General features: G+C 48.8%; 1 protein-coding gene across 3 annotated transcripts in view; it reads left to right on the top strand.

The window, feature by feature from the left end:
* The first annotated feature begins 9,806 nt into the window (after positions 1-9,806).
* Positions 9,807-25,318, top strand: part of TGM6 (transglutaminase 6) — a 47,061-nt gene continuing 31,549 nt past the window's right edge. For 2 of the 3 annotated variants that reach the window (XR_011494597.1, XM_070485672.1), the window contains exon 1: positions 9,808-10,652. Coding sequence is in view for 2 of the 3 variants with exons in the window: in XM_070485672.1 (XP_070341773.1) it covers positions 10,646-10,652 (7 nt within the window). In the remaining variant the exon portion in view is untranslated. Of the gene's footprint in view, positions 10,653-25,318 lie in introns of all 3 variants that reach the window. The other variant, XM_070485673.1, reaches the window with a different exon arrangement.

Below are 25,318 nucleotides of genomic sequence, written 5' to 3'. Positions count from 1 at the left end.
GTTTTTCTGAAACTCCTATTGCTCAGATATGGGACCTTATGGACTGGCCGTCGAATTTTTTCTTCTCTTTACTTTCTCTCGCATATGCCCTTATTTGTCTTTTTACACTTTGTCCTTGTTGAGCAGTATCTTCAGCTTTATTTCCCAAGACTCATATTCAAATTCTTCATTTCTGCCATCATATTTGGAGCTTCCTGGAGCTTTTTCTTTGTTTTGAATGTTTCTTTTTTTTTGTCATGCTTTGTTTTTATTTCACGGTTGCAAGGTAGTGTTAAAGATATCACAAATAGTGTATTTTTCTGAAATTTTTCTCCCCAAATAGGCTATTTTCTCCAGGGTTCTTGTTTCTGTGTTTATTTTTTCCTCTCTCTTTCATGTTGGAAGTTTTCTTCAGATGCCTGCCTGGCAATTCCTGTCTGTGTATATTTAAGGGTGAGGACTAAAGCTCTGATCCAAGTCTGAGAGCCTGGGGGAGGCTGGTGGACCCAGAGCCTCATGGTGGGGTGGCTGCTGGGGCTGTGTAGCTGGGGAAACTCCAAGTCAGCATCTTTAGATCTTTGGTTCTGAGCTGGTCACATTCCTGAGAGGTGTTTCCTCCTGGCTGCCAGCATCATGGGGAGAAAGTGTGAGAAGAAGGTGGAGGTTGTGGACCAGCGTCTCAGCATCCAGTGTGTAAAGAACCCTTCAGGACCCCCATTTTCAGTGAGGTACCCCAGTGCTCAACTGTGTGACTGAGCATCAGTCTCTGTTGTATTTTCCCCAAAGAACAAAGCTTCAGAATTTACAGGGTAGGGGAAGGGGGAGTCATTCAGCTCACAGAGTCGGAGAGGGGACCCAGGACTGACTCCTTCACTAACAGACTTTCAAACAATTCTTATTTTATCACCATAAACCCTTGCACCCCAGCCTCCATTTATAGAAGTGTCTTGTCCTGTCAGCTCTGGAGCCTTTGGGGGACTCTGCAAGGACTTTGGGTTGGTTTTCCCCACTGCCTGGCTTTCTCCACTGCCAGGTTAGGAATAATGTTTGTCAGGTCTGCTAGTTTTTTGCCATTCTTCCCTCTGCTTTCCAGATTGCAGAATTTTGCTGTTGTTCGAACCTTCTCCCTAGTTCCCCCATCCTTGCGTACTTATGCTTTTTTGCATAGAAGCTCCTTCCTGCCATTTTGGTGAGGTTTCAGGAAATAAGTGCATGTGTTCATGCCAACATCTTTTCCTGAACGCCCTCCCCTCGCCCCGCCCTGTTCCATCAAGCTCCCAGTAAGGATTTGGGGGGAGCATTCATGTCTGGCTTTCCGGGCCAGCCTGAGGACCATCCAGGGTGTGCTGGCCTTGGCACAGTCGAAGCCAGAAGACTCTCACTCCTAATCGTTCATCTTCCTTTTTCATCCCCTTGAGAGTGTGAAGAATGCTTTGGGGCAGGAAAGATTTGGAATTAGATTATGAGAGTATTTTTCCAGTGGGTTCCATTTGAGATTTAATAAAGTGCTCAAGATTCACAGAGGAACATCATTCTCCCAACAGAATTAAATTATTTTTATTGTTTCCTAGGAAACTTTTGCTGGAAATGGCCTCTCCCAGCTCTGAGCTAACACATTCTCTATTTATGCATTTCTAAGGAATCATCCATTTCTACCATGCGTTATAATTATCTTGTGCATTTGTGTTCTCTCTCTTACAAACATTGAGTTGCCTTAAGGCTAGAGACTCTGTCTTACTCATTTTTCTCTCTTCCCTGCCCCTTTCCCCCATTATCACTTTGCCAGGAGCAGGTGTTAATAAACATTTTATAAATGATTGAGTAAATGAAAGAATGAATTGAGGGATTCTGAACAAGATAACATCTGTGCATCTAACTCCCTAACCTTCCACAGAGCCTTACCCAAGGTGGGCACTAACGTATATGTTTGGCAGCTGGTAAGATGAAGTGGGAAATCTTGAACAGTGATAACTGGACCAGAGAGCCAAGAGCGTGGCAACTTCCTTGCATTCCTGCTGTATTCTTGCTGTGCCTATCCTTGCCCAATAATAGCACTAGATATTTGCTGAAGAAATGAAGAAACAAAAGAATTGCAGTGAGGCTGGGAAGTTAATTCACTGCAGAACACCATGGTTAAGAATATAGGCTCTAAACTCAAGCTGCACAGGTTCAAATTTTGACTCCATCAGCATTTAACTTTGTGAAATATAACCTGGAGAAATATATGCATCCTTTTGAGCCTCCGTTTCCTCCTCTGAAAAGTGGGGACAACAGTGGAGCCTAATGATACATAAGAAGCAGACTAGGGGCGGGCCCAGTGGCGCAGCGGTTAAGTTCACACATTCCGCTTCGGTGGCCCGGGGTTCACCAGTTCAGATATCAGGTGCAGAGCTATGCACCACTTGGCAAGCCATGCTGTGGTAGGCATCCCACATATAAAGTAGCGGAAGACGGGCACAGATGTTAGCTCAGGGCCAGTCTTCCTCAGCAAAAAAGAGGAGGATTGGTGGCAGACGTTAACTCAGGGCTAATCTTCCTCAAAAAAACCAAAAATGAAAAAAGAAGCAGATTAGATCAGCAGAACATAAGCATGCAGTAAATGGTAGCTATTATAATTGCTAAAAAGGGTAAAGAAAACATGGCTTTTAAATTTTCTATCAAGGATCTAATCTTTGTGAGCCCTGGTCCTGCTTGGTTCCAGGAGCAACACATTTTAAACTTGAGTCAATTGTACCTTAGATCCTTCCAGTCCACGTGGTCTATAGAGATGACCCAGCTCCTACTGGATGAACGCTCAGCCTCTCAGATCTCTTTCTCCTCTTCCTGTCCCTCTCCAGTACTGCATCTGGTGGCCCCTGGCTGGGAGCTTATATGAGGGAGTCCTCTGTTTATAGAGAGGCTCATCTGGTCCGCTCCTTGCCTGGTGACAGTGACTGTGTGCCTGATCCCATCTGGCCTTCAGGGAATGGGGCTGGCTCCAGGGCTGGAGGTTGTGGTCCCAGCCATGTGCCTTCAGTTGAGAAGCTTTTGCTCTCAATAGCTTCTGGCTCAATCCTAGGCCACTGCAGGTCAATCGGCCCTTTCACTTATCCTACTTGGCGCTTCCTGAGCTACTGAGATCTGTGGTTTGCTGTCTGATAATAATTTGGGGAAATTCTCATTCATTATTGCTTCAAATATTTCTTCTATTCCTTTCTCTTTCTTGTATTCTGGTGTTCCCATTATGTATATATTATATCTTTTGTAGTTGTCCCACAATTCTTGGATATTCTGCTCTGCTCTTTTCTCATTCTCTTTTCTCTTCGCTTTTCCATTTTGGAAGTGTCTATCAACGTAACCTCAAGCTCACTGATTCTTTCCTCAGCCATGTCCAGTCTACTAATGAGCTCATCAAGACATTCTTCATTTGGGTTACAGTGTTCCCAACATTTCTTTTCTCAGGATTCTTTCTTAGGATTTCCATCCCTCTGCTTATATTGCCCATCTGTTCATGCATACCGTCTGCTTTTTCCATTAGAGCTCTTAGCATAATAATCATAGTCATTTTAAATTCCCAGTCTGATAATTCCAACATCTCTACCATATCTGAGTCTGGTTACAATACTTGCTCTGTCTCTTCATACTGTGTTTTTGCCTTTTAGTATGCCTTGTAATTTTTCATTGGAAGCCAGACTGGGCAAAACCAACTCCAGTAAATAGGCCTTTAGTGATGTGGTGGTGAGATGTAGAGGGAGGGGAAGGTTTCTATGGCCTTGTGATTAGGTCTCAGTCTTTTAGTGAGCCCGTGTCTCTGGGCTGTGACCTTCACAAGTGCTTCTCAGTACCACCACCACCCCCATCTCTTTGGTGGGTGAGGATGGCTAGAGTGGGCTGGAGTTGGGTATTTCCCTTGCCACAGATCAGTTAGGCTCTGATAAAACCCCAGGAGATTAGGGTCTTGTAAAATAGTTTCTCTCAAGGGCAGCCCTTGTTAAGGAGAGCAGAAAGCTCTGGTATATTTCAAAATGGTTCCTTTTCCCCTCCCCCTGCCTGAAGCACGAGGGGATTTTTCTCTCACATTCGCTGTGAGAACCTGGTAGGACTCCTGGTGTTTTCCATCTCAGAAGTGTGTGGGCCCCTCCATGCCTGGGCCCCCTGGAGTTTTTAATCTCAGTCTTATCTGTACTGAGCCTCCAGCAATTTGTCAATCACAGTTTAGGTTTTCCCGTCCCTGACTGGTTCCCGTGGAGATTTCTGCTCCAGTAAATTGTCATACTCTGTATCTGCTTGTCTCCTCAAACTGGGGGGCGGCAGTTTGCCTTGTGATCTCTCTTCTCTGACAGACCTAAGAAGAGTTGTTGGCTCAGTTGTTCACGTCTTCTTAGCACAGCATGAGGCCTTCCGAGCTCCTTCCATGCCAAACCTTGAACCCGAAGGCCTCCTCCACTGGCCCTTCACGCTCTCCACTTCCCTGGGGCACATGGGGACACCTAGATCCCCACATGTTACATAAAACAGGGCTGTTTCAGGCCCACCTCTCGGCCCCCTCTTCCTGCAACTGCAGTTTTCAGCAGAAAATGAGTTTATGGAAAGGATAAGGAGGACCCACAGAATCATCAGGAGCACTCAGCTCCCAGAAACAATACCTGGAACCTCACAACCGGCCTGAAGAGGAAAGAACAGCTGCTGCTGATGCTCCTGCCCCCGCCCTGCCAATGCCATCTCTGGGGCAGGAACTCATCCTTGCAATGCCTGGAAAAGCAAATCACCACAGAAGCTGGTCTCTGCCACCATGCCTGCAAACATAGTTGTGCAAGGAGAGGGTGTCATTGGATTGCACACTTCTGAGCTAGAGTCTGGGTGTGATTTGATGAGTGAGACTGCAGGCCTGCATCCTAGCGGCAAAGGAGGCTGGACTTTCAGTTTTCCGTGTTCTACCTCTGGATACTGGGATTCTTAAGGCTGGAGATTCACAAAACACAAGAAAGGCATTCAAAAGGGGCCCAGCAGCTAGATAAAATGACACCACATGGAGCAGAAACTTTTCTTCATTTTTTTATGAGAATTTTCAAACATATAGTAAAGTTAAAAGAGTTTTATAGAGAACCATTTACCCACCACACAGATTCTACCATTAACATTTTATTATACTTGTCTTATCATACATCTATCCATCCATCCACCTCATCTTTGGTGCATTTCAAAGTAAGCTACAGACATCAGTACACTCCCCCCAAATACTTGAGCATGCCTATCATTAATTAGAGTTTGAAATTTGCTTACAGCTTTTTTTCTCTTGAATGTTAAATTCATATACAACGAAACACACAAATCTTAAGCATACGTTTGTTGAAGTTTGACAAATGCCTGTGCAACCAACATCCCACTCAACTGTCCCAATCAAACTGTCACCCCAGAAAATTCCTTCGTGCCTCTTCCCAGTCAATCTCTGTCCACAGCTCACTCCCAAAGGCAACCACCGTTCTGATCTTTTCCCAGCATAGGTTAGTCTACAAAAACCTTTTTAATTTTGACTGTTCCCTCAAACTACGTAACTACCAACACTTCGCCATCTGCCCTCCTGCCTCTCAGGAAATTTGGTCCAGAGAGGTGAGGTCAGGTGGAGAAACCTGCCTGCTTCTCCTCCTTTGATCTCCCTTCTCCTTCCCACCATCAGCAGAGGCAGGCTTCCTTCACTTCCTGGAAGAAAGGACCTCCCTTAAATGCTATGTCTAGAGATCTCTGGCCCTGTTAAGTGAATTTTAGAAGGAGTGAATGGATGAAGAATGAATGGACAAGTGCATGAGAGGATCATGAGCGCTCAAAGCAAGAACACAGTCAGCTCTGAGTGCTTCGTAGCTTCATAGCAGCTTCTAGGTCCTGGTGATGTTTGATAGATGGGCAGGTGGGAGGACTGGGCAACATCTGGACGCTGGGGGTGAGGATGAGGCCGCCTCTAACCTCCCAGTTTGCCCCACAGCTTCTGGCCCACTCACAGGGGACATTAACAAGATCTGCTGACGATGGTAGAAGAGCGACTTGCCTTCTGGCTGGGCAAGCAGCTCCCTCCCTCCCAGAGTTTGAACGCTGGCCACCTATGTCACCGTGGTTGTTACTCTCAGGTCGAGGTGATGTAGAGATGAGTTAGAGCTTCACGGTCTTTTATTAGTTTCCCAATAACTTTGCCTAGGGGTGGGAGGGAGGCCGTATCATCTTCCATTTTACAGCCCAGGTTAACAGAGGCCCAGAGAGGGGAAGGGATGGCCTGCCGCCAGACCAGCCCAGGTCTAGCTTTGGTGGGTCCTTCTGATTCATTGTCTTATGAGGATGAATTCCCAAGACAATGCAGGTGACTCCAGTCCAAACACACAGGGATCATAAGTCCAGCTGGCTGCTCAGCCTTTGGAATTCGCCCACGGGCAGCACCAGGTCTGCCTGGATATGCTGGAGCACGGGGCCCGGGAAATGATGCTTCCCAGCACCAGAGGGCTCTGTGGCTGCCCACTGCAGAGCACAGCTGCCCCTGCATTTTTCTGGCACATGGCCTCGTCTTTATTTGCCTTGGGCCCCGTACCCTGTGATCTGGGTCAGCCTGCGGTTTTCTCTTGTGGGGACACAATTGGAATCCTAGAGAGGAAGCACATTCTAGACCATTCTAAACACTTGAGTATGAGGACCTCTTCACACTCAAAAATTATTGAGTATCCCAAAAAGCGCTTGCTCACGGGGGTTGTATTTATGGAAAGTTACTGATCTGGAGATTAATCCTAGAAATTTACAAAATGTTTATTCATTAACTGATTTAAAAGCTAATTAACTCATTTAAAAACTAACTCATTGCATCTTAACATAAATAACAAATATTCATGAAAAATAACTACATTTTCCAAAACAAAAAATAATATTAGCAAGAGTGGCATTGTTTTACCTTTTTTTTTTTTTGCAAATCCCTTTACTTGAATAGTAGATAATAGAAAACCAGCTGTATTCTCATATCTGCTTTTTTTTTTTTTTTTAAGATTTTATTTTTTTCCTTTTTCTCCCCAAAGCCCCCCGGTACATAGTTGTATATTCTTCGTTGTGGGTCCTTCTAGTTGTGGCATGTGGGACGCCGCCTCAGCGTGGTTTGATGAGCAGTGCCATGTCCACGCCCAGGATTCGAACCAACAAAACACTGGGCCGCCTGCAGCGGAGCGCGCGAACTTAACCACTCGGCCACGGGGCCAGCCCCTTCTCATATCTGCTTTTGCATTCAACTTTTGGAAATATCACATATCATGTAGCCTCTGGAAAAGTCCACTGTACACTCATGAGGAAATGAAAGTGAAATAGACCCAAAAAAGAAAAAACGCATTAATAGTATTAAGAAAATAGGTGGGTTTTTTTTTTTTCTTGAGGGAGCTTAGCCCTGAGCTAACTGCTCCCAATCCTCCTCTTTTTGCTGAGGAAGACTGTCCCTCAGCTAACATCCGTGCCCATCTTCCTCTACTTTATATGTGGGATGCCTACCACAGCATGGCTTTTGCCAAGCGGTGCCATGTCCGCACCCGGGATCCCAACCGGTGAACCCCGGACCGTTGAGAAGCGGAACGTGCAAACTTAACCGCTGCACCACCAGGCTGGCCCCTAAGAAAATAGTTTTGACCTCACAATTTCTCTAAAAGAGTCTTGGGGACCGTGGAGCTCCCTTCGAGAACTGCTATTCTTCTCAAACTTCACTCTGCATGCGAATCACCGAGCAACTGTTAAAATGCAGATGCTGGCTCAGGGGTCTGGGGCAGGCCCAGGAGTCTGCATTTCTACCCAGCTCCCAGGTGGTGCTGATGCTGCTGGCCGGAGGACCACACACTCAAACTTCACAGATCTGACTCTGACGCTCTCTGAGGGCCGGAGAGATGCCCTGAGTCCTGAAAAAGTCGTGCTGCCCTCCCAATCCCTATAATTAAAGCAAGAGTAAATTTGAAATTATGTAAACCCAATAAAATTCTTATTTTTTCCCAAAGGGATCACTTTGATTTTTTAAATTTTAAATTATCTTTTAAAATCATTTTTGGTGCCCACATTTTGCTGGTCTTAAACACGTGAATAAACATGTGAATAATAATAATAATTTACTGCTTAAAGTAATGAAACAGCCTAAATTCCCATAGGTTTGGGAAGGGTGAGCTAAATTATGTAAATTCACACAAGAGATGCTGCTAGTGGTGACAGCGCGTATCTATATTCTGTGATTTGAAAAGGGAGCACAATATGTCACAATATGTAGTTAAGCGTAAAGGGCAGGTTACAAACTCGCTTCTCCAGACGATTAGATTTATGTAAATTTATTTACATTCGTTTGCTGTGATATGCATGTGTGCTTTCTTCTTTCTCTATGACGCTTGGAATTTCTACATAAGTGGGTATTATCTTGAAGTCAGAAAAACCATTAAACTATTTTTAAAACATCTGTTCTTCCACAGGCTCAGATTTTAATTTGCGAGGCCCCCCCACTGTTTGCCAGGCACTGGACCAGGTGCTGACGTTGGGGTATCCTGAGTTGCTCCAGTCTTTGGCTCCCATCTGCCATCTCTAGCCTGATCATTTAGAATCAGAAAATGTTGGGGCCAGTAAGACCTAGCCCGCAAGCTTGTTAGACACCAAGGCCCAGAGAAGGCAGGTAACTTGCTGAAGGTCACACAGCCAGTTTCGCCCAAAGATAACTTAGTCCAGTCTCCCGGCTCTCATCCCAGGGCTCTACTGCCAGGCTGCACTGCTCTCCCCTAATTCTGAGTATGAATTGCTGTTTGGAGTTGCTGGGGTAGTGCCTTTGAAAGCCCCGGCTTCTGGGAGCCCAAGTCCAGGCAAATCCAAGATGAAAGATAAAAGGGCCTTGAATGAGACTGTCATTAGTGGGGAGGAGCCTCACCCTGCACAGGCAGAAAAGCAGCTTCAGTAGGGCCCGGGTCTGCCCAGCCACAGGGGCAGCCGGCTGCAGAGCAAGAGGCAAGGAGCGCCCTGGGCCCGTGCCAGGTGTTCGTAATTACAGGCAATGCAGGCCTGCAAATAGCCCATTAAAGATGTTTGCCCTGTGTCAAACCGGCAAGCAGAACTCAACCCTTTGCCATTTTCTATAAGAAGTTCAATCACATCAAACACTTTGGGGTTTTCATACATTTTCCTGAATGCTTGCCTGATTCCAGGGAGCAATGGCACACAGCACACGTGACCGCCCGCCCCTCCTTGCCCCCATCTGAGGGAGTCCACCCCCTCCCACTGCCCTTTCCTCGCTGGTCCAGCCGCACCCAGCGTCTGATGGCCCCACGTCACCCCCTCAAGGAATTCCCCAACAGAGACAAACTTCCCTCCCAGCATCCATGAAAATTAAATTCCCTCTATTCAGAAGCTTTGAAGTCCAGAGTCCTTGAGCCCTGGAATCTTAGACTTTGAATTAGAACGGCCCTTAAGAATATTTTAACCCAGTCCCTTTAGTTCACAGGTGGAGAAGCGAGGGTTCTGAGAGGGGAGAGGTCTTGCCCAAGGTCATGGGCACCATGGCTGCCAGGTCTCTAAGCCTCAGGCTGGAGCCAGTTCACAAAGTCAGGGACTCACAAAGTCTTTGAACCAGAGAGCCGCTCCCCCCTTTTTCTGATCACCTCCCTCCCAAGGGCCTAAGTTAGCATCACTCCTGGCAATTAGGTTGTCACAGGGAGGCCCTGCAAGAAGCTCAAAGGACAGAAGACCTCGCGAGAAATCAGGCTGAGGGTCTCCTCCCAATTTCCAAGGTCTGAGTGATCGCAAGAGGGAAGGGCCAGGTGAGTCAGGCTCCCTGGGCTGCCAGGCTCCCTCCATGAGTAATCTCAATCACCTCCTCAGTGGCCCCGTAAAGAGAGGTCACTATCTGCATTTCACCAAGGCTCAGGGAGGACCACAGACCTAGCTGGGGCCACAGGGTGGCCAGGGGCAGGAGCTGGCCTTCAAACCCAGGCCTGTGCAAGTCTAAAGTGTGTTCCTCTGAAACTCAGGGCCCCTCGTGGAGGATGAACCTGAGGGTGGATGTGTGCAGGAGCGCAGGGGAGGGTGGGGCACAGCAGGGTCTCGGCCCCGGGAGAGGACCATGGGCCTTTGCTTCTGTAGATGCCTCTGGAGCCCACACAGAAGAGAGAACTGTGGTCCTTGGAACCTTCTCCTCTCACCCAGGAGGGGAGAAGACAGCCCCAGACTGGATGCCGTGAGTGAGACCTGGGTCCTAGCCCCGGCCCTGCAGCTTATAAGCATGCACCTTTAGGGTCTCCTGTCTGAGCCTCTGTCTTCTCATCTGCAGGCTGCTGCGAGGGCTGTCAACGCCTGACCACAAACCCGGTTCCCTCCTTTCTCCTCCTCTTCTTGCACTGCTTGTACTCTTTCTGGGCCTCGGTTTCTCCCACAGCCCAGCTCTCAACTCTTGCTTTTAGAAGGCTTCTTGGCTGGAGCCCCTCCCACGCTAGACACCTTCTTCTGCAAACTGGGGCAATTACTGGGTGATTAGGTGTCTGACAGGTGTCCTGCTGGGGTGAGGAGGCCACGCCTCCTCTTGCTTCTGACTGTCCTGCCTAGGAGTGTCCCGAGGTTTGCCTTGTTAGTGCTGGTCTGGCTGGCTGCTCCGACACGCCGTCCTGAAAGTCCCGCACCACCGTGCAGAGGAAGCGAGGAGCCGGCCGGCCCTGGCATGGCAGGTGAGTGGGCAGGGACTGGGGACGTTGGACACAATGGCTCCTGAGAGGAGCTTCAGGAAGGGGGTGTCTGTGGAATGAAGCTTTGATCATCAATCCTTAGGATTTTAGGGCTGCTCAGTCCATGAGTTGTTCCGTCATGTTCATGAGAACATGGAGGCCCAGAGATGGAAAGAGCTGGCCCCAGAGCACCCAGCAAGTCTGTGGCAGAGCCTTCCTGGGCGAGGCCAAGCCTTCCCCGCTTGCCTGGATGGCCTGGAGGAGGGGGAGTAGACAGGGAAGAAGAGAAGAACTGGAATCTTCTCTTATCCCACGTACATTACATGGATCCAGAAACTTTTCTGGGCAGAGTCGGGGATTGGGGGTGGGGGAAAGGGGGCAAGGAGAGGCCCCATGGGCTGCATCCTCTTCTAATTCCCATCCCAACAACTCAAGGGCGAGAACAGTTCTGTCTGAAGCGAAAAGAGCTAGGTGACCTTGAGCAAGAGATATTGCCCTCGGTGCCTCCATTTTCTCGTCTTCAAATGGGGATTATAATGCAAACCATCTCCAGGCCTGATGTGAGGAATTGATGAGACCCAGTGTACCGTACCACCCTCAGTATCTCCTGTGGGGCCTTGTAAATAGTAGACTCAGAAAATGTGCCTCCCCCTGTGGCCCCAATACAGTGAGGGGCAAGTCCCCTCCCACCCCGGGAAACTCTCCATTAGTTAACAGTTCCGTATTTCACACCAGCTCTGTGCTGGGAGCTGGGGTCCAGGGATGAGCAAGTCAGCAGAAGCAGGGGTCCTACTCTCACAGGTCTTTAAGGGATGTTCCTAATTCCATACCTGCTATTGTCAATTGCCCAGCATCGTGTGACAATTATATGAGTCAACTCTTGTTTATTTTTTGACTTTCAAAGGCAGGCATTTTAATTTCGTTGCCATCTTTGAACTTCCTCGTCTTACTCCCCCTGGCAGTTGCTAACATCACCGGGTACCCTGGGCCCTTCTGGTGGGTCTGGTCCATGAGGACCACTCCTTGCCACGCCAGCTTACTTCCCGACTGTTTCGAGAGCTGGGCTTGTCCTCCCTGTTAGCCCTGGGTTCGAGGGGACGGGTCTTGCTTCCTTCACATCTGCTTTTCAGAGCTCACCTAGAGGCGCCTCTCCCCTAAGTATCTGATGTACTATCAGTCTTAAACTTGACCAAGTTTAATTGCTGAGAAAGGACCCTTCTAGAAGCAAAGTCAGTGACAAGGGGGTTCCAGTGTCAGGTCTGTTACTGACTCGCTGAATGACTGTTCCTCTCTCTGGACCTCAGTGTCTCTATCTACAAAATATCAGGGTTGGATCCAGCATGCTTAGCATATAAACTATTAGTTAGGTTGAATTCAATTTACCAATCTTCTGGGTCTTCCTGGCTTCTTGGGGACCTGCTCCTCAGAGCAGTAGAACACGCCTGCTATGCAATCTGAGGGTGAACAACTGAGACATCAGCTCCTGGATGGAAAGTGTGTGGCCTGGGTACTGTTCCTATGCTCCCCCTCCCTCACACGGCCCTTGGCAGACATCACTAATGGGCCCCAGAGCTCTTCCCTACAGAGCCTGGATGTAGCCCCGTCATTCTCCTCAACACAGTTCTTCAAATAGCCCCTACCATTGATCACTGTTAGCAAATGAAGTGAGACCCTTTTGCCATTGTTGAATTATAATCATCTTTCAGCTCAGAAATTCTAAGAATCGAGGAGAATACTTTGTGTGTGGTTGGCTCTAGTGGGGACATTGGGCTGAAGTTGATGGACCACTGCCTACTGGTGAGAGAGAGGCCAGCAGCTTCCAACAGGACCAGGAAGGAAAGGGAGATTAGGCAGTGGCCCCAGGCAACTCCCCAGTTAATCATTTAGCTATGAAGGTCAGGTGCCCATGATCCACACTAAGGATGGAGTCATAATGGGACCCATTAAAAACCAATTACACTGAGTCCAGAGTCCGGAAGATGTTGCTGGCTTCAGCAGAGCTTCTTGGGCTCGGCCCCTCTGGGGGCCACCCCTGGGGTGGGGACAGAGATCTCGGGAGGAGAGCGGCATCAGCTCTTTGGTGTCACCCGAGGGCAGGAGGAGAAATAGCTGGGGTGAGCCAGGGCGGGGGTGGTGATGCTGGTGAAGAGCTGGGTGGGTGGGAGGCACTCTGCGCACAGACCTTCCCTCCAAGGACTCTTTCTTAAGCTGATTTCTGGGGCCAGCTGGTGAGCAAGTGAGCAGGGAAGAAGATGGGGTTGGCAGGGAGGGGGGTGGTAGGCAGGGCCGGTTTGTGAGGGACCTTGAATGCCAGCATAATGCTGTGGATTTGTTGGTTCTTGAACAGAGGAAGTGACACGCTGACCCTCGTGCAATCAGGAAAGGCTCCTACCCTCGCTGAACCTCGCTCTCCATAGGAACAGGATGCACTGAACAGGATGAGCTGAAAAACGTCCCGAGCCTGTCGGGGCCACGCAGCAACTTAAGGAAGGGGTGAAGAGGGGAGAGCAGAAAGAAAAACCACATGTGTAGGACTTGCCGGGGGAGGACTGGAGTGGTGGGGGAGATTTGGGGAGAGGTGGGAGTGACTGTATGAACCCCACCTGTCGAGCTCATAGCTGTGGACCCAGTGCCGTGCTAAGTACCTTCTAAGTGGGGAGACCACTCGCTGCCTGAAGCTTGTTGTCCTGGGGTGTTTATTCTGTCTTCTCCTGTCACCCTCTGAATTTCCAGACGGAGGTGATGCATTTTCTCATCACCCTGTTTATGATTGTTACCGCTCCCTCCCCAAAACTCTGTGAGGAAGGTATTATTATTATTGCCACTTTTCAGGAAGGAAATCTGAGCCTCAGAGAGGGCCACTAACTTACCCAGTGCCACACAGTCAATAAGTGGAAGATTCAGCACAGCGTTAATCGGCAGAACACTGGAATGGCAGCCAGGAGTTCGGGTGCAAATACTGACGATACTAATGCGACTAATAACATGCACATTTACTGAGTACCTAATATGTGCCAGGTACTGTTCTAAGTACTCTAGGTGAAATATTTCATTTAATTCTCAAAACTCAAGGAGGTGGCTACTGTCATCACCACCATTTTCACCAGGAGAGTGCAGTTCAGAGAGGCTCAGTCACTTGTCTCAGGTCACACAGCCAAAAACCAGCAAGTCTGCATTTGGACTCAAGTGTGTGCCTCTGAAATCAGGCTCCTAATTGCTGTGCAGGGTGGAAGGCGGGAGGGAGACGGGAAGGAGGGCAGCAAAACTGGAGGGGCTGTGGGGCTTTGGGGTGATAGAGTAGGTGGAGAGAATGCCCTTACTGCATCCTTCGTTCCTTGTATCTGGTGGGCACAGCTTCAGGCCCAGAGTCCGTGGGCCTTGTGCTCAGGGCCGGGAGCTCATCCCACATATCCCCAGGGTGGGGGCCCGGGGTTGACGACGTGCCATCCATTCTGTCCCCAGGGTCTCGGGTGTGCTGTCGACCAGAGGGGTCCCAGATGGGACATTGCCTCTCCCATCCCTTCCCTGGTGCCCACCAAGTGCCGTGTAACAACCCTCACGTCAGCACACTCTGGAGGGTGGGGGGCAAGTGCTGTGGGACGGGGCCCAGAGGAGTCCTCGGAGTATCAGAGGCACTTGTTTTGGCTAAGCACAGACTATCCAAACCCTAATTCTGGGTCATTCCACAGATAAGAAAACTGAGGCCCAGAGAGGGGAACTAACTTAGCTTGAGTCTCACAGGGCCCCAGGGGCAGGTCAGCCCGCCTGGATCACAGACCACACATTCCACCCCTCTCCCAGGCCCCTGACTGTGGAAGGAAGGAAGGATGTCAGGAAGGAAGGGCAGGTGTCGGAATGTGACAGCTTGAGAGAGAGGGATTATGGGTGGGTGGGGAGGCTGGGGTGTGGATGCTGATCCTCCAGGGCGCTCCAGGAAGCTGGCGAGCATCTTTCCACACCCTCATCCCAGCCAAAGGACAGGAAGGGACACTTATTCATTCATCCAAACAATGGTTCACTGAGCATCTACTATACCCTGGGCCCTGGGCCAGGCTCTAACAACCCAGAGAAACTCACAGTCTAGTGGAGGAGAGAGACATGGAAGCAAACGACTAGAAGCCGGCCTCCTTGATGTCTGATTGGGGACAGGAGGCTCAGGCTCAGGGAGCAGAATTGGAGCTGAGCACCTGGAGGAGGTGATCTTGGGTTTATCTTGGTAGGGAGTCTGGGACCCATCCCACATGCACATGGGGCTCCCCTGTACCTAGGCTGCCCTTCCCTGTGCCATCAGTCCCCAGGAGGGCTGGGCAGGACGTCAGCTAGGACACAGAGAATCGGGCTGTAATACCAGAAAAGTTGCTTTCCTCTGCAGGATCCTGGCCTCCAGCCCTGACCATCAGCCCACAAATGCCAGGTCACGGGGGATGTGGTGCTGAGGAGTACAGATGACAGGTCACCAAAGGAGCAGCTCCAGGGAAGACCCCACAGGGCCCAGAGCAGTGACCTCCTGCGTTAGGGCAGATGTAGACTTCGTGGGGGCGGCAGGTCAGGATTTCTCCAGAAGAGCTCTGCGAAACGATCACGGGGCAAAGGGGACAGCTGTGTTCCATAGGGCCACAGGCAGAGTGGGGGCAAATGGGGAGAAGCTGCAAGAAAAAAAGCCCCGGTTCAGGAGAAGGAAGACGTTTAATCTCCAGGCGGTGGTAGAGCTGCCTCTCACAGGTCTGCAGGCTGCCACTGTGATCAAGTACCACCCACCAAGAAGGTGGCCAGGGGAATCTGACCCGGGCAGGAAGTTGTGAGAGAGATGCTCTCTGAGATTTGGGGATAATGATGATGAGGACAGTTCTGACTCATCCCACCCTCTCTTGCCCCGCTGTGGTGAGGCTACAGATGCCCAGAGGGTAGTGGGAGCTGGTTCAGGCTGTGACAGGGAAAAGAGAAGCTGAGGCAGAATCCTCAGGGTTGAACTCATGACCCAGGGTCCAAGAAGCCTCATGACCTCCTATACCCCCCTTGGAACATGCTAGGGCTGAGATAATGACCACCCCATCACCTCATGCCCTCTCCTGACTCATCCCTAAAAGAAAGCCTTGCCTCCTGTTCTGGCCTGTCCCGCATAGGCTTGACTGCCTGGGCTGCCCATCCAACGCGCCCTCGGGCAAGAAGTCCCTGTCTTCCCCTCTCTGGGTCTCAGTTTCTGTTAGTAAAATGGAGACCGGCCTCCTAGCAGCCCTTCCAGCTCCGCTGCTATGAGATAAGACAATCTTACAGACAAGGGAAATGGGCTTCCAGCCTGTGTTTTCAGACTACACGGAGGCTACCTGAGCCCAAAGTTCTGGGACTTGAGAAGTCTGTTCCTGACCAAGAACCACGGGATGAACTCAGTGTGAAGACTTCAGTTCTGCTTTCAAACATGAGAACTGACCAGCCAATGGGGGCCTCCCCCTGGCACTGTTGTTCCCGCTCCCACCACACAGGGTGGCTGTTGAACGCCAGTCCTGCACAGCAATGGCTGGAGGAGCTCCCAAGCTTGGGACACATGTGTGAGCTGTGCAAGCTCCCATCACATGTTCAGTTGTTATCCCCAAGTCATGATGCCAGGCTAGGGCTTCCAGCCGAGGCCAAGCCAAAACTAGTCCTTTCCATGGATCTAAGGCCTGGGTATTGAGACCAGGGCACCAGCCCAGCCCTTTATGAGTAGAGACCAGTTGGAAGGTTGTTGCAGTCTAGACAAGAGAGATGTCAGTAGCTTGGCCTAGGGTAGCAGTGAAGACAAAGACGTGTGATGGATTTGGGGCAGGTTTTGGAGGTGGTGCCATTTGGACCCAATGATGGATTGTAAGGGATGTGAGAGCAAAGGGGAATCAAAGGAGATTCCTTGGTTTGGGCCTGAGCACCAGGGTAGAGGGGACGTCGTCTACGGAGCACCAGGGTAGATGGGACGTCGTCTACTGAGCACCAGGGTAGATGGGACATCGTCTACTGAGCACCAGGGTAGATGGGATGTCATCTACTGAGCTGGGGGAGAGCAGGGATTTGGGGTGGAGTGGGGAAGAAATCAAGAGCTCTGCTTTGGGCGTGTTGGGTTGGCTGTGCCTAGAAGACCACCAAATGGAGACGTCAAGTAGATGTTTGAATATATTGTTTGGATTTCAAAGAAGAATTGAGAGGGGAGATAGAAACGTGAGTGACATCAGCAGCAGACCCCTGCCAAGCACGCTTCATCTTATCAAAAAACTTCCAGTAATTTTGAACCTCAAAAGGCAACAGTTTAAGGGCCCCATTCTTTTCCACCTGAGGTGCTCCTTACATAAACGTACCCACCTCTTTCCCAGTTCATATATCAAGCAAGACTTGGAGGAGCCACCTGGGCCAGGCCACAAAGGTCCTGTTACCCCTGACCCCAGAGATTGGGCCTGGTGCCCATAGATGTATGTAAGCAAAGGAGGCCACTCTAGGGATTTTTTTCCAAATAAAATCTGTTCTAAGCTGACTTTCTCTCTCTACCTCTTGAAGTAGAAGCTGGTATAATTTCTCAAATTCTACCCCACTGTGGCTGCATAAAAATTACCCGAGACACTGGCTTAAAACATCAGTCATTTGTTGTTCCCATCACTCACAGTTCTGACGCTGAAGTTGGCTCAGCCAGGCAGCTCCTGCCCGGGGTCTCCCCCCCCACTGCAGTCCGACCATGGCTGGGGCAGACCCATTGCAAAGGCTTCTTCTCAACCCTGTCTGGTGTTCGGGCTCCTCAGACAGCTCCATCTCGGTCTTTCCTCATGGCCTCTCCAGCATGGTGGTCTCCATGTTGTCGCACTTTATCAGAAAGATAGATAGATGGAGCTCAGGGCTCGAAAAATGCTTGTCCTGAGAGAGAAATAGCAAGGCAGAAGCTGTATCCTGTTTATATCTTAGTGTCAGAAGGCACACGGCCTTCACATCCTGCCACGTGTATTGGTCAGAAGAGTCCCAAGCTCCTGCCCAGAATCAAGGAGATATTACATAGACCCCACCCCTCGGTGGGAGGGGTTCCAATCACATTTTTAGGAAAGCATGTAGGATGCAATCCATCCATCTATCATCTTATAAATTAGTGAAGCCATCTTTGAAAAATACAATGTCCACATTCATCTTGCCTATCAGTCAGGGTTCCCAGAGGAACAGAACCGGCAGGATATGTGCGTATATAAATATACGAATGTGCAGTGGTCCCCCTGTATCTGCCAGTGGATAGGCTCCAAGACCCCCAGCGGATGCCTGAAACTGCAGATAGGACCAAGCCCTATCTTTTTTCCTGTACATATATACCTATGACAAAATTTAATTTATAAAGTAGGCACAGTAAGAGATTAACAACAACTTAGAATAAAACAGAACGATTATAGGGGCCGGCTCCGTGGCCGAGTAGTTAAGTTCGTGTGCTCTGCTGTGGCGGCCCAGGGTTCGGATCCTGGGCGCGGACATGGCACCGCTCGTCAGGCCACGTTGAGGTGGCGTCCCACATCCCACAACTAGAAGGACCTGCAACTAAGATATACAACTGTGTACGGGGGGGTTGGGAAGATAAAGCAGGAAAAAAAAAAAAGAAGATTGGCAACAATTGTTAGCTCAGGTGCCAATCTTTAAAAAAAAAAAGAACGATTATAACAATGTACTGTAATAAAAGTTACCAGAGATCTTAGCAATCTCAGCATATGATTTTTTTTCTTTCCTTATTAAGTCGAGAACTTTCAACTTTTTTCTTTTGTTGAGTTCATAATAGTTTACATCATTGTGAAACCTCAGTTGTACGTTATTTCTTTTCTGTCACCACGTAGGTGCTCCCCTTCACCCCCTGTGCCCACCCCCCCACCCCCTTCCCCTCGTAACCTCTGAACTGTTTTCTTTGTCCACGTGTTTGTTTATCTTCCACATGAGTGAAATCGCCTGGTGTTTGTCTTTCTCAGTCTGGCTTATTTCACTTAACATAATTCCCTCCAGGTCCATTCGTGGTGTTGCAAGTGGGATGATTTTGTCTTTTTTCATGGCTGAATAGTATTCCATTGTATGTATATACCACACCTTCTTTATCCAGTCATCGGTCGATGGGCACTTGGATTGTTTCCGTGTCTTGGCTATTGTGAATAGTGCTGCAATGAACCTAGAGGTGCATATGTTACTTTGGATTGTTGGTTTCAAGTTTTTTGGGTAGATACCCAGTTGTGGGATAGCTGGGTCATATGGTAGTTCTATTTTTAGAGAACTTTCACCTTTTCACTTAAAAGAAGCACTTTCAGCTTCTCTTTGGCATATCTGAATACCAGCATTGTGCTTCGGGGCCGTTATTAAGTAAAGTAAGTTGAACTTTACTTGAACACAAGCACTGTGATACCATGACAGTCAATCTGATAACCCATACGGCTATGAAGTGGCTAACGAGTGGGCAGCATATTGACCGTGGATACGCTGCGGAAAGGGCTGAGTCACGTCCCAGGTGAGACAGAGTGGGATGGCATGAGATTTCACCACGTTTCTCAGAATGGCTGCAATTTAAAAACTTATGACTTGTTTACTTCTGGAATTTTCCATTTAATATTTTTAGACTGCAGTTGACCACAGGTAACTGAAACTGTGGAAAATGAACCTGCAAATATATATATATATTGTGTGTGTATATATCTGTAGACAGAGAGAGAGAGAGAGAGAGAGAGATTTGTTTTAAGGAATTGGCTCATGTAATTATGGAGGCTGGCAAATCCAAAATCTGCAGGGTGGACTGGCAGGTTGGAGACCCAGGGCAGAGTTGCATTCAAATCCAAAGGCAGTCTGCTGGCAGAATTTCCTCCTGCTCGTGGCAAGTCAGGCTTTGTTCTATCAAGGTCTTCAACTGATTGGATAAGGCCCACCTACATTATGGAGGGCAATGTGCTTTATTTAAAGTCAACCTCTTTACATGTTAATCTCACCCAAAAATCACCTTCACAGAAACATCAAGAATAATATTTGACCAAATATCTGGGCACTGTGGCCCAGCCAAGTTGATACACAAAATTAACCGTCATACCATGTAACAAGAGAAGAAGAAGAATGGACATTTAATGAGCACCTGCTATGTTCCAGGTGCTTTTCACACATTATCTTATTCAATCTGATTACCAACACTGAGAGAAAGCCATTGTCCTACCCATTTTATGGATGAGAGAGGTTAAGTCATGCTGAGGGACATGGTAAGTGATTGGCATATCTGGGATTCTGACCCAGGTGTGAGTGACTCCAAGATGTGCTACTCTAGGATCCAGGGATGGGAAAATGAGAGGGAAAGTGGGTGAATAACAGATTGGAAGGTGGGGCAAGTCTCCCAGTGGTGGTCTCAAGAACCAGGCTGAGGAGCTGAGACTTTTCCTCAGTAGGGAGAAATTCCCCCAGCAGTCATGGAAGCCAACCGTCTTCCCCAGGGTTCGAGTGGCTCCATCACCACAGTTAACAGACTGTGGCTGGTCCGTAATCATCAGACTCTGGTGAAGAATAATCCTGGGGCCAATTCCATTCCAGCTATGGTGGAAGGATGGGAAGAATGAGTTATGGGGCCTTCCTCGGGGCTCCCAGGCTGCACAGAGGATGCGGCCTTGGCCGTGGGAGGAGGCAGAGGTAAGCAAGAAAAGGGGCAGGAGCATATGGTATCAGATTGTGGGTCCCACCTCCCCAGGTAGATGAAAGAAAGGGACATTTGCTGAGTGCCTGCTCTCTACCAAATGCCACATGACTGGATTTCACACAGGGGCAATCTTTTTAGTTGAATCCTCTCAAGAATCCTGTGAGAAAGGTGCTATCATTATATCCATTTTTCAGATTAGGACACTGAGATCGGAGAGGTGAGATGACTTGTCCAAGGGCACACTGGGTCCAAGATGGCACAACTTGGGCTAGGGTCCAGGATCTTCTGGCCCCAAAACCTCTGTTTTCTCCATTCCATGCACGACTACTCAAGATTTGTAGTTTCAGCCCTTGATAATCAGAGAGCCAGGAGAACATATCACCTTGGTACCGCCATTACTAGTTGTGTGACCTTCGCCAGGTTACTTAACCTCTCTGTGCCTCAGTTTCCTCATCTGTAAAATAGGAAGCACAGAGGACAGTGTCAGACTCATGTTAAGTACTACATATTAGCTATTTGTCTTAGTGTTCTTATTATCATAGTTGGGGGCATGGTGGCTTGCACATCACCTGGGACAACCTTACCCAGCCTCTCAGTTAGGGTTTGCATGTTGGAAGGAATGGCTGAACGTTATTCATTACTGAAGAAGGATCCTAAAGACTTATCCAGACACCAGAATTTCATGTTGAAAAGTTAGCAGCTTTGAATTGACAACCCAAACTGGATGCAGAAGATATGTCACATTTACTGATACTACTTAAATTAAATCTCTTTGAGTCCTGAGCCCACTGGGCTTGTCAGAAAATTCCATCCCAGTTATTACTGGGGCTCCCTCCATGTTTCAGTTATCTATTGCTGTGTAACAAACCATCCCAACGCTTAGTGGCTTAAGACAACAGCAGGCATTCTCTCATTCACAGACCTGCAGTTGGGCACAGCAGAAACAGGGGCAGCTTGTTTCTGCTCCATTTGGTATCAGCTGGGGCAGCGTGCCTGGGGGCTGCAGGATTCACTTGCCACATGGCTCATTCCCATGGTTGCCAAGCTGGTGCTGGCTGTCAGCTGAGAGTTCAGTGGGCTGTGGGTGGGGGGCCTTGGTTCCTCTCCACGTGGGCTTCTCCACAGGCCATTCAGGCTTCTTCACAGCAAGGCAGCTGGATTCCAAGATCAAGCAACTCAAGGGAACCAGGTAGAAGCTGTACCAACTTTTGTGATCCAGCCTTGAAAGTCACAAAGTATCACTCTGTTTTACCCACCAGTCCTCCCAGATTCAGGAGGGAACGCGTATCCTACTTTTCCATGAGAGGAGTACCAACGTCGTGTTATAAGAAGAGCATGTGGCATAGGAGATATTCTTGCAATGTCTTTGGACAATACAATCTGCCACTCCCTTAACCAAAAGGTTGTACGAAGGTTCTAGAGTCTTTAAAAAGCCAAACATTTTGGGCAGTTCTCTCTAGACCTTGGCTCAGACGAGCCACTGCTCTTATGTGCATGGTCCAAGCCCATGTTGTGTTTTAGGGTCTAAGAGCTCTGTGTTTCTGACTCCTGTGGGGTCAAAGGTAAGGCGGCATAGCCTAGAGGTTCCATACAAGCACAGAATCGGGAGCCAGACTCCCAGCTCCATCACCTACAGGCTGTGTGAGCATCAGTGTCCTCATCTGTGACGTCAGGATAATAGTAGCCCCCTCATGTGGTTTATGAAGATTCAATGAGCTAATATTTATAAAATATTTAGAAAAGCACTTGGTTTATAGGAAGTTTTATTAAATAAAACCTATCCAATAGACCAGCCAACAATTACTGAGCACTTCCTGTATGCTGGGCACCAAGTAAAGCAGAGCCAAGAGCCCCACGGCAGGTGCCCTTGGGCAGGAAGTACTTGATATTACTCCAGTGGCTCTCAGCTGTGACAGACCATTTCACAGGATGGTCATATCAATACACATCTCATCTCACATATTCTTACAATGTGACACTGACCCATTTTTATCAAGAGGTAGAGTGTGTTCCCTCCCCCTGAACTGGGCAGACCCCTGTAGCTGCCCTGACCAATAGCCTACAGTGAAAGTGACAGTGTGTATCTTCTGAGGCTGGGTCATAAAAGGCAGTGCAGCTTCCACCGTGGTCTCTTGGATCACTTGCTCAGGGGGGAACCAAGTGCCATGCTGTGAGGACCCTCAACAGTCCCGTGGAGAGATCTGTATGGACAGGAACTGAGGTCCCCAGCCCCCAGCCAGCACCAATTTCCAGCCATGTGAGGGAGCCACCTTGGAAGTGGATCCTGCAGCCCTAGTCAAGCCTTCAGATGGGTGCCTTCTTGGCTGACATGTGATTGCAACTACATAAGGGCCTCCGAGTAAGAACTGGACAGCTGAGCCCTTCCCAAATTCCTGACCGACGGAAACCATGAGAGACAACACAGGATTATTGTTTTTCTGAGCTACTGAGCTCTGAGCTGATTTGTTAAGCAACAATAGATATCTAAAACACCAACTCCCTTGTCCCTAATACCCTCTTTTTTAACATACTGCTTTTTTAAAAAAAATTGTACCCTGGGGCTGGCCCAATAGCATAGTGGTTAAGTTCATGGGCTCCACTTCTGTGGCCTGGGGTTCGCAGGTTCGGATCCCGGGGGCAGACCTACACACTGCTCATCAAGCCATGCTGTGGCAACATCCCACATAAAATAGAGGAAGATTGGCACAGATGTTAGCTCAGGGCCAATCTTCCTCACCAAAAAAAAATTATATTCTAACTGCAATATAAAAGGAAATCAATTTCTAGTTAAATATGTAAATGTTTGCTGACACTTTATCAGAAGACATGATGAAGTGGTCAGATGCCACCGTCCTGTTAGTAGAAGCACCATGAACGCAACAGCTACAGGTGCAGACTCGACCCTGTGGGCTGTGTCAGGGACTCAACTCATGCAGTGTTGTCATGTGTGACAGGACTTTCCCAAATCAGAATGGGGAACCTGGGAAAGTCCAAACAAGATAAGTACAATCTTGCATTGACAGAATAGTTGCACTCTTACAAATTCAGTAAATTTTAAAACATTGCAAAACTTAATATATCCATGTAAAACAGAGTTGGATGCGGGTTTCAGATTGTAATAAATAGGATTTTCCCCACACGAATGTCCGGGGGGACAGTTGAATGACGCATGGGACTTGGGACAACTAGTCTATCGAATTTCAGGATATCTGGCATCTCTCCACCGGAGGTCATCATTAAAGGAATCCAACATTGTTGACCCAGACATCCAAAAAGCTCCTGCGGGCAGTGCCACCCCGAACCATCCCCGCTAGAAACGGCTGTTTACAAGGAGGATTACATCAAGCTGCTTCGAGTGCACCTTTCTGCAGCAGACGTTGCCTGTGCTGGCGCTGCTCCGTGTCAGACCCCACGCTGGTGGAGAAGAAATGCAGGCAGTCTAGGAGACTGGACTTTAGGCCAGCAGCCCTCGACCAAGACTGCACCTAGACACACCTGGGGAGCTTTTACAATTCTCAAAGCCCAAGCAACTCCCTGAGCTAATTAAAGCAGGATCTCTGGGGAAAGGGCCTGGGCATCAGGATCTTCCAGTTTCCCAGGTGATTCCAGTGTGCAGCCGGGTTGGAAACGGGTCGGTAGAGGGAGCCCGGGGTGTAGAAGGCAACTATGACAGGGCGTGCTGTTTGCCAAATAGCAAAAGGCACTCATAGTGGGCCATGAATCAAATGGGCAGAAAAATCAATTTTTAAAAAAGAAATAAAATTAAGAATGAAACGTAGCCCCTGGCGTTCAAGAACGCGTTGGCTTTCTCCTAAATATTTTTAGACGTCACTGGGCTGCCTCCCGCCTCTGCACAGCTATAGGTCCTGCGAGGGGCCAGGCTGCACAAGCCCTGCGTTCTGTGCCTCTGGGGCTCCCTGCGCCTCTCCGTAGGGAACTTCCCAAAGCTTGCTCTTACACGTTTGAGATATATCTGCTTAATGCCGACCACCAGACTGTCAACTGCCTGGCATCAGGGCCAGTGTAAATCTCACGGACTTTGGGTCTGCAGCACCCAGCACAATGCCTGACACCTGAATGAATGAACCCCAAATAGATGGAGAGAGAGAGTATGCTTGGGCTGGGGCTGGATATGCCCCCCACCTGTACCCTGGCGACACCCCCTCCAAGATTCAGCCTCAATGCCACCTTCTGGTCTGAGGTTGCTGGTCACCCTTCAGGCCAGGCCAGGCCCCTCTGTTACATGCTCCTTCAGCTCCATGTACTTTTCTTTGACAGTGTGTATCCAGGTGATAATTAGTTATTTGTGGACTCACCTATTTAGGTGTCACCCTTGCTCGTCTGGAATGTAATAACAGACACTCTTGGGCTCTCATGTTCTAAAGGCTCTAAATGCCAGGCTACTGTCCATGAGGGACTATTATTCCCCCTCTATAGAAGGGGAAACTGAGGTACAGCCAGTAGATGACCACGTCAGGATTTGAACCCACATCTGCTGACCCAAGAGGCTGTGCTCAGAACCATTGAACCACCCAGCCTCCCGGTGTATCTCTCCAGGGCGAGCCCACATCTGTCTTGTTTACCTATATATCCCAGTGCCAGACACTAGCCTAGCACAGAGAACACACAGTCAATCCCAATATTCACAGATTCCGTGTTTGCACATTGGTTTACTCGCTAAAATTTATTTTAAACTCCAAATCAATACTCTTGGCAATTTCGTGGTCATTCCAGTCACACGCAGAGGGGTGAAAAGTGGAATCTCCTAACACACATGCCCCCAAGTGAAGTCGAGCCAGTGACACTCTGCCATCTTGTTCCTGCTCTCAGACCATAAGCAAGTATCCTTTCCCGGTCTATTTAATGCCACATTTTTTGCATTTCTGCCCTTTTTGTTAGTTATTTTGCTGTTTAAATGGCCCCACGCACAGGGCTGAAGTGCTGTCTACTGTTCCCAAGCACAGGAAGGCCATGATGTGCCTTACGGAGAAAACACACGTGTCAGACGAGCTTCGTTCAGGCATGAGTGGCA

This window comes from Equus asinus, chromosome 15, assembly GCF_041296235.1.
Source record: "Equus asinus isolate D_3611 breed Donkey chromosome 15, EquAss-T2T_v2, whole genome shotgun sequence".
Classification (NCBI taxonomy): Eukaryota; Metazoa; Chordata; class Mammalia; order Perissodactyla; family Equidae; genus Equus; species Equus asinus.
This window is presented reverse-complemented; position numbering and strand designations above follow the sequence as displayed.